We start from the raw sequence: 9,725 nt of genomic DNA, 5'->3' as shown, positions 1-9,725 counted from the left end.
GCCCTTTGACTTCAGGAGGTGAGTATGGCTACCCCGGCCACCGGGGAGCCCCCTCCGCGGGCGCGGAGGATGCTTGGGCACGCCGCGGACCCCTCCCGCCTGGAACGCAAAAGCGGCCCTTCGCCCTGTGCACGCCTCGGCAGGCCCTCGGGGACGCCGGGATGGCCCCCCTGCCGCACACAAAGCCAGCTGGAGCCTCGGAGAGCCTCCTCGTGCAGCGGGAAGCGAGGCCGCCCACCTCTCGGGCCGCTCCGCCCCTTCCCTCCGCGGAGCCCCCTCCCCAGGCTGCCTCGACACCTCGCAAACTCGCATCCCCTTCCCCCCATGCTGGGAAACAGGTTTCCTCCCTCTCCTAGATAGGAGCAAACAAGCCATCCCCTTCGTCTTCTCTACAGAGCCTCCTTTCGTGAACCCCACCCCAGCTGACAGGTGCGTTCAGGGCACCTCGGATGAGCCCCCAGTGATCCGCAGGGGTGTGCAGACCCATCCCGCCAGACAGCTGCTGGAGGGTTTCAGGTTTCCATAGGCTCAGACTCTCCCTTACTGGGCCGAACCGGAGGCCTGTACCTCAGCCAGCCCTGGTCCTGTGTTCTGGGTATGGGGGCTCCATGGGGGAGGGGAGGAGGTAAGGGAGCTGTGGGCAGGACTTTGCAGAGAGCCTAGCCTGATCTGCCCTTGGCTTTCTACAGTCACCACAATGGGCCCTTTGTGGGGTCCAGCCGCCTCATGGTCCACGTTGCGCTGGGCTAGGCCTTCTGGAATTGGGGGAGGGGGTCTACATCCACACTTTCCCTTGAGGTATGGAGCCCCAGGGGATGCCCTGGCCTGAGGCAGCCACACTGTGGTGTATAGACAGAAAAATAGCTGGGCTTTAGTGGGGAGGAGCTGGATCAGAATCCTGGCTCTGCCCCCTCCACTGAACAGCTTGGTATATTCTAGAAGTTAGGGGTGAAGGCTTTGGGTTCAGACCTCCCCTTAGCTGCACAGCTTGATGACTCGGGCAAGTGTCTGAGCCTTCTCAGTATCTCTGTCACCACCTGCAAATTGGGGCTAAAAATAAAGTCCCACCTGCAAGGGCTGAATGCATGAGAAGAGCTTAATTCAGAGCCTGGAGAGGTACAGAGCTGAGAAGTGCGAGGTTAGTGGACAAGCAGCCTCTCCATGAGGCCACTTCCTCATCCACAAAATAGGGATTCCGGTCCCTGCCAGCTCCTTCCCTCCCTACAGGTGTGAATGAAGTCAGGGTAAAGCGACAGCCTTCCTGGGAAGAAAAGCCTGGCAGTGACCCCCATGGCATGTGGACATGTTGGAGTTTAAGCATGGAGAGAACATTGGCCGTGGAACTCTTGCACTGGCTGACGTGGTACTCAGCCTGCCCTGGGCACCATTGCCATCCCACAAACAGCCTGCCGCTTCCATGCAGCCCTGGGGCTGGCACCAGGGTCTCAGACAAATGTTTGCAGACCCAGGGCGTTTTCATACAAGGAAAACCCCTGTGATGGAATTCAGGGGCAGTCCTCGTACCGACGGTTAACATTCAGGACATGAGAGAGCTGTAGCTGGCACATTGATTCCTGGTTCCATAAAGCCTCCCCTTACCCAGGCTGATAATTCCTGCCCTCGCCCCGCATCCCTTTGTGAGTCAGTAGGTTCCAGTGATTTTGACCTTATCGGGGAAGTCACTGCTTTCGGGCATAGAATTCATTCACTCTGCTCCTAATCTCCCATTGTAGGAGGAGGAAGTTGAGGGCTGAGGGTCTTGCCCTGGACCTCATGGGACCTAGATTGAAGGGTGGGCCAGGGTCCCAGGTCACGCACAGCTCCTGACCTGGTGCCCCTTGAGTCGGAGGTTTGGAGTGTCCAGGTACCACTGGGGCCCCAGCTTAATGAGGTGTTTTAATCAATTTCCTTGAAGGCTTGTGCCACCACAGAACAGTGAGAATGGATTCAACACTTCCCGTTCACACCTTGGAGGACGAGCCTTCTTAAGATGTGTTCATTCCAGGTCTCAGGTTCTAAGGAAGGGTCCTCTGTACGCGCACTTCAGTGTTCATTGATCAAACATTCACTGAGTGTCTGCTCCGTGCTCAGCCCTCTGCCACGTGCCCCACTGCAGAGCTGGGTGACATGGGACTCGTTTGCTCAGGGCCAGGCAGTGGTGAGCTGGTGGAGCTGGGATTCGATCTGGGGACTGTTAGCTGCAAAGCCTTAGCTGTGGGAGAAAAGGGAGGTCTTGGCGGGTCCCACAGCCTTGTCAGATCTCTTAAAAAACCATGCGGACATGGAGAGGGGCATGCTCTGGTTGAACCCCCCCTCTCCCAGTTCGAAGCCAGGGAGAAGACCAGGCTTTCTGATCGTTTTGCTCTCCTTAATACAGAGCACAATCAGGAAGGGGGAAAAGGAACCTCTTGCTCTTTCTTACCAGAACTCCTTGTTTTCCTAGTGCCTGTGGGGACCTCGTGCACCTTACCTCCTGTGTGCTTTCCTGTCTGTGAAATGGGGATGAGAACAGTACCAGTTGTCGAGAAGATTAACTGAGCCAGTGTGTGTAAAGCATTTAGATACAGAGTATGCACCCAATAAATATTGGCCACTCTTTTCATTGTGTTATTTCATCGAAGCACCTATATTTCCTAACACTGTATAATTCACTTAATTATTTTATGCTTATTCTCTTTTTTCCTCCCATGAAAACATGAGCTCCCTAGGGCAAAGATCTTTATCTGTTTCATTCACTGTTGTAACTCCAGGGCCTAGAATCCTGCCAGGGCCACACTCGCCCCCAGGATATGTCTCTCAGAGTCTGTCAAGGAAGGCAAGGGCATGCTGTGATTTGATGTGGCAGTTCTTTTGCTGGGAACCTTTTCAGCTATGGGTGGTTAATTTCTCCCCTTCCTTCCTTGAATGGGCTCTTCTCTCAATTGTAGTTGGGGGTGGGGAATAGGCTGAATACAGAGGAGGGACCCCGAGGCCTTCAAAGATGACTTGTGTTTGTTTTGCTCCTGGTGCATTGTTTCATTAATCGCTGGACCTTGCAGTGGTGGAACCGGCCTTGTGACTCGGTTCCGTGGGCGTTGGCCCTACCCGGACCCAGTTCCGGCTGGCAAGGGCCAGAACACCTGCTGTCTCTGGCTCAGGCCGGGGGTGGGGGTGGGGGGAAGGTAGGGGCATTTCCTGCAGCCCAGGCCCAGGAGAGCCTGAGCGCGCGGCTTTCAGGCACGCAGAGATGGCCGGCTCCCCGCGACGCAGCCTCTGAGTTGAAACCCCAAGACTGGGGGTGTGCTGCTGTCCTGTCACTGACCATCTGGACCCTGGGACAGTTGACTTACCTTCTCTGAGCCTCAGTTTCTTCATTTTAAGGAGAAGATGGCAATCTTCATTGCCTCACCTTGTAGGGTAGATGTAGGGGCAAGTGAGGTGTCCCTGCAGGGTACAGCCGGCTGCATAATTTGCGGGGCCCAGTGCAAAATGAAAACGCAGAACCCCTTGTTGGAAAAGTATTACGGATGTCAGGACGGTGACAGCAGAGCGTTAGACTAAGCCTAGACGCAGCGCTCTGAGCACAGGACCCGTGCGACCACGCAGTTCGCACGCCTGTGATGCCGGCCCTGCTGCGGCGCCTTGGTTCAGCCTCCATCGCCTCTCAGTCTGGCCTTCCAAGTGGTCTCTCATCTCCAAGAGACCCCAGATCTTAGAACCCCAGGGGAGCTTTCCAAAGTTGACCTGATTTTTTTCACATTCTGGTTTCAACCGTCAAGTGGGGCCCATTGCTCTGATCAAGTATGATTTCCTTAGCTCCCCATGCGGCCTTGCCCAGTGCGGGGGTCCCTGCAGAGCTCCCCTCACTCCCTGTGCCAGGGTCATCCCCGACCACCAGTGTGGGCTCTGAGCACATAATCAGAACTCAGCAGATAGTACAGTGGCTTATGTGAGTGCCTGTATTTCTACCTTACCTCATTCCAGAAAGATCTTGGGGAAGTTGACGGAAACACGTACTTTACAACAAGTTTTTAAAAAATATAAATAGACTTAAAAATCAGGGCCAAAGGGAAATAAAGAACAGACTGGAGGAAAGATCTGAAAATCAAGCCAGCATTTCACATTTATTGAGCACTTACTAGTGCCTGACACTGTGGTAAGAGTCTTACCTGTGCTCATTTAATCCCACACCAACCCTGCAAGGCAGACACTGTTGTTATCCCACTCTACAGATGAGCCAGTGGAAGTGCAGCAGAGTTAAGGGACGTGATGGGTCAGCAGAAGGCACTGGGGTTGGAATGCTGTTCTTGTGCTCCAGAGCCCCACTTGTATCCTATAGGCTCATCTCTAAAGCTTTGCCCTTCCATTCACCGAGTTCAGAGAGAACTGAAACCCCCTCTAATTGGATTCCTTGGCTTTCTCATCTCTAATCCTTTCCCAGTAGTGCTCATTAAGAAGCTTAAAGTCATCAGCCTTTATATTTTTTTATTTAATTTTTAACTAGACTCATGTGGTCTGACACCTGATTCTGAAATTGTCTTTAAAGAACCCTCACTATGGTCTCACAGCTATTTAGAGCATCTCATTCTGGAGGGTCCAGGTTTTCCCACTCCGGCCACGGGGGCTTTAGAGTGTAGAGCATATGTTTAGCTTCTCATCTGGATGTGGAAGGGGATGGAAAAATCTCTCCTCCTGAGGCGGTTTGGACTCATTCCTGATACCATACTATCTTGAGACTGGGCTTTAGCCAGCTGTGGCCTCGTTAAGTTCTGTTTCCCATCTGGTAATCCTTTCATTTTTTATTTTGGAGTTGCTCCTGGGCAGTTTTCATCGGGCACTGGAGAGGCAGGCAGGGTGTGAGGAGGGCATTTGGGGTGAGGCTTACCCACCACCTCTGTATCAGTGAACATCAGCTCTGCTGTATGTTAGAATCACTGGAGGAGTTTTAAAAATCCCCAAACTCAGGTGGTGCTCCAGACCCAGTAATCAGGATCTGAGGGTGGGGGACTCGGGCATCAGTATTTTATAAAGGTCCTCACGTGATTCCAAGTGTACAGCTAAGATTGAGAAGACTACTCTAGATGCAGAGAACCCATATTAATCAGGCCAAGAGCACAGGGGCAGCCAGATGCCAGAGTGGGTCTTTGGAGGGGAGGTTGGGGAGTAGAGTCTGGTCCCATCTGTCCCCCCCCCGCAAGCACATTCCCTCTGGGACTGTTCTTCACTAGTAAAGCTGTCACTAAGGCAGGGCAGTGGTGGTGGCGTTACCTTTCCGTGGATATCCTTGCTTTTCAAAGTGTGGTTCCCACACCAGCAGCTTCAGCATCACCTAGGAACTTGTTGGAAATGCAAGATCCCCTGGTGATTTGAATGTACAGTAAGATTGACTAACTCAGCATCTCCCAGACTGTGCCGCTCCATAATGGGTCCCCCATTTGGAGATCCACAGCAAGTGCCTAACTTTCTAAAGGCTCTGAGAAGTCCTGCACAAAAGGAACCTGAGTCACTTAGCCCGGCTTTTGCCAAACTTACTATCTAAGCCACCCTTGTTCTTCATGGGGCGGCCAGTACCATTTCTCAGAATATTATTTGGGAAACAGCTGTAATTGTTCCTTTAAGAAAGTGGTAATTAGCCTAATTGTCTGTTGTCAACTTTAACATTTAGGTCTGTTAACTTAATTACATTGGTGTCTATGCAGGAAAAGTACCGAATGGGAAAAAAACCTGCCAACACTAGCATGTATTGGTTTTTAAAAGTCTTGACCCTTGGGAGAGGCAGGAGGAACTCAGGGTTCCCTGTACTACCAAGAACTCGGGGATACGTAAGTTGCTTTACAAATCTTCTCATCCTCTGAGTGGGCATTATTCCTATTTTACATCCAGGGAAATTGACCCCCAGAGATGCTGGGTCACATAGCTGGTGCATCTAGGGGTCCCTGGGGGACCAGCACACACACCTGACAGTAAAATCCTCCCCTTGAATGCTTCCTTCTGGAATCTCCTGGGCAGCACAGCTGGACAGGAAGCAAGATCCGTTTGAAAGGGACTGAATGTTCTGTTTATCCAAAAGGTGGAAACCCTATTTGAGATGAGAGACCCGGCTGTTACCAAAGTTTAGTCACAGGTCCCTGAATATTGAGTGCTGGTGATGCTTTTCTCTCTTGAGTTGCCATCTGGGGCTCGAATTGCTCTGGAGGAGGAAAGGAGGCAAGGCGAATCTTACTAGTAATGCCTGATGGTTTCTCAGCTGGTGATGTGTTGCACTCTGTGCTGGGCATGTCATTGGACTTGAAAGTCACGCTGGCTCCACGAGATAGATACAATTATTAGTCATTTATTTTTCTATATTTTATCTTCTTTTTTTTTTAGATTACTATTTATTTATTTATTTTATCTTTTTAATTAACATACAATAAAAGTTGCCTTTTTTGGTGTATTCTTCTGTGGAAGTCAAGACTTTACATCATGTAACCACCCCCGCAGTCTGGATACAGAAGTTTCATCCCTCCAAGAAACTGTAATGCTATCACTTTATAGTCATACTATTAATTCAATTTTTAAAAATTGTGCTAAGAACACTTAAAATGAGATCTACCCTCTTGACAGATTTTTTTGTTTGTTTTTGTTTTTTTTTTGCGGTACGTGGGCCTCTCACTGTTGGGGCCCCTCCCGTTGCAGAGCACAGGCTCCGGATGCGCAGGCTCAGCGGCCATGGCTCACGGGCCCAGCTGCTCCGCGGCATGTGGGATCCTCCTGGACCGGGGCACGAACCCATGTCCCCTGCATCAGCCGGCGGACTCTCAACCACTGCGCCACCAGGGAAGCCCTTGTTGTGGTTTTGATATGCGTTTCCCTGATGATTAGTGATGTTGAGCATCTTTGCATATACCTGTTGGCCATTCGATTGTCTTATTTTGGGGAACTGTCTATTCAAGTTCTCTGCCCAGTTTTAATCAGGTTATTTGGTTGTGGGGTTGTTGTTGTTGTGTGTTTTGTGTGTGTGTGTGTGTGTGTGTGTGTGTGTGTGTGTGTGTTTTGCTATGAAGTTGGAGGAGTTTCTTATGTATTTTGGATATTAACCACTTTTCAGATACATGGTTCGCAAATACTTTCTCCCAGTGAAGAGGTTGCCTTTTCCCTCTGCTGATTGTTTCCTTTATTAATTCAGTTTTAAAACAGGAAGCCAAGGTTCAGAGCTGGGAAGTGAACTGGCCCAGGGTACGCAGCTGAGGAAGTACGGGACCGGGACTTGACCTTGGGTCTGTGATTCGAGAGCCAGGGTACTTAACCATGGTGCTCTTCTGCCTCGCTGGTACCTTGACATTGTCGATTTTTATGACCATCCACCAGGTCTCCACTATCATTTTCTCTCTTGCTGTCACATCAGGAGCCACTGACATGTAGAATTTAACTAAAATGTCCCTTGACTACTTTGGAAGAAATCTGATGATATTTGACTTGTTTTGATGTTTTGCTGAGTCCAAGGGTACCTTCATGGTGTGGAGCAAGTGTCTCCAAATCTTCAGGGGAAAGTGCTAGGTCGTGGGCCACCCTTTCAGAACGTCCTTCTACACTGCAAATTCCTCCGAGGGCTGCCTTGACCTGTAAGCTTCCATTTTCCTCATCTGCAAAGTGGGGTGCTCATACTTTCCTTGCAGGATTTTTTTGAGGATGGGATGAGCTCGTGTGGAATGTGGGGCCGTTTCACTCGTTGTGGCCTTCCTTGGCAGCATTGTCCCAGTGCTCCTCGCCGAGCTCTGGTAGACCTGAGCACAGGGGCATCTGGGGGGTGGACATGGTAAAGCTGGGGCCCCTTGGGTTTGCAGGACCAGTGATGCGCTCCCGTGAGAACACCTGGGGCGATTCAGCCCAGAGCTGGGCTCCCCTCTCTAAGTGGCACCCACACGGTGACCCCAGACCCCAAGGCATTAATCTCTGGTGGGAGAGAAAACGGTCAAATGGTCACATACCCAGATGTCCCCAGGCCCTGGGCAGGTATCACGGGGTTGGGGACAGTTGGGTGTGCCAACTGGGCCCATCAGAGAGTGACGCTCCATTGGGAAGGGGCAGCTGTCTGTGGCTTGTTGCCCTACAGATTACCCAATTTTTTAGGAAATGATGAAAGTCTGATAAATTGTGTGAAAATGATTAGTAACTGCTTCCAGTTTTATTGCTGTTGAACGTTATGCTGGGCCAAACCAAAGCCTTCTGAGGGCTGATGATGGCCTGTGGCTGGCGGCATGCAGCCTGTGTGTCACACGTATCAGTGAACGAGCACACACTCGCCGGGTGGACAGGACTTGGGGCGGTGCCCCTGGACTCTCGGGAGGTGGTCTGGTGGGTCTGGGCTCGGAGCCGGGGGCAGAGGAGTCGAGGGACCCCCAGGTTTGGGCAGAGGCATCCTCGGGGCACGATTCTTCCAGGCCTGGCAGCCATGGCTTCCCTTCTCTGGTTGGTGCTAGGGTGGCACTGCCAGCTCTGCCTCTGGACCTGTCTTTCCTCCTCAGCAGTCCCGGGGCTGGCCAAAGCTCAGTTTGAATGGCACTCCCTTCTCCAGATCCCTTAAAACCTTCAGCCCTCAGGTTGTCTCAGGTGACCTCCCAGGGCTGTGCTGTGACCACAGTGCCCCCAACAGTGCCCATTTATCAAGGGCCAGTCTGAAGGCCTTTCTTGGATTCAGTTCATCCTCACATCACGTAGGCACCAGGTGTCATTCCCTTTACCTGATGAGGATGCTGGACACAGAGGGGAAAGGACTTGGCCAAGGTCACACAGACCACAGGCAAGTGGAACACTCTGTGATGTCAGAGCTGGTTTTCTTAACCACACTTGCGTGTCCCGGAGGGGAGCATAATCACCTCGATTTTGGAGGGGCACTCCATGGAAACCCCCGATGTCAGCTGCTGTCTACTTAGTTGTGTTTACAATTTATTGCCATGGAAACCTTGGCGGGGAAGGGGGCTCTGGGTTGCCTGAGAAGGGGGCTGGGCCTAGGTGACAATTTCCAGTATCTAGGTGACACTGTGCATCTGTGGGCAGGAGATTACCGCTGAGCCCCTGCTGGGGAGGTGGGGTGAGGGGTGCAGCCCTTCCTGTGGGGAGCAGGTGGGGCTGGCCATCCTGTCCTTTCTCTGGCTGGTCTTTGGAGCCCCAGTCAACAGGCCAGGAACAGGCTGGGGTGGTGGAGTCATTTGTTCGTTGAGCATATTTCTTTTTTTTTTTTTTTGCGGCACGCGGGCCTCTCACCGTTGTGGCCTCTCCCGTTGCAGAGCACAGGCTCCGGACGCGCAGGCTCAGCAGCCATGGCTCACGGGCCCAGCCGCTCCGCGTCACGTGGGATCATTCCCGGACCGGGGCACGAGCTCGCGTCCCCTGCATCAGCAGGCGGACTCCCAACCACTGCGCCACCAGGGAAGCCCCCGTTGAGCATATTTCTTGAAGGCCTACTGTGTGCCAGGCACTGTTCTCGAAGCTGGGTAGATATAGCACTGAGCCAGACAGACAGTTCCTGTCCCCCCAACCTCACGGAACTTGTGTTTTAGTTCTGGTATTTGGCGTCTCTCTTTTTTTAAATTAAAGACACTTTTTAATTTTGGAATAGAGTTACGGAAAAGTTGTAAAGATGGTACAGATACCTCCAATCCGGTGTTCCCCAGACTTTATTTTGGATTTCACCTGTTTTCCGCTAATGTCTTTTTTTTTTTTTTTTTTTGAGGGACTGGTTCTTTATTTCAAAAGGACACATC

General features: G+C 51.8%; 1 protein-coding gene across 1 annotated transcript in view; it reads left to right on the top strand.

Moving 5' to 3' along the window:
• Positions 1-4: 4 nt before the first annotated feature.
• The window catches only part of ERGIC1 (endoplasmic reticulum-golgi intermediate compartment 1), a gene marked incomplete at its 5' end in the record, with an annotated part of 105,521 nt that continues 95,800 nt past the window's right edge, over positions 5-9,725 (top strand). Inside the window, one exon of the mRNA XM_024753370.1 lies at positions 5-18. Within this exon, the coding sequence (XP_024609138.1) occupies positions 5-18 (14 nt within the window). The remainder of the gene's footprint in view (positions 19-9,725) is intronic.

This window comes from Neophocaena asiaeorientalis, unplaced genomic scaffold, assembly GCF_003031525.2.
Source record: "Neophocaena asiaeorientalis asiaeorientalis breed wild unplaced genomic scaffold, Neophocaena_asiaeorientalis_V1.1 scaffold268, whole genome shotgun sequence".
NCBI classification, from domain to species: Eukaryota; Metazoa; Chordata; class Mammalia; order Artiodactyla; family Phocoenidae; genus Neophocaena; species Neophocaena asiaeorientalis.
This window is presented reverse-complemented; position numbering and strand designations above follow the sequence as displayed.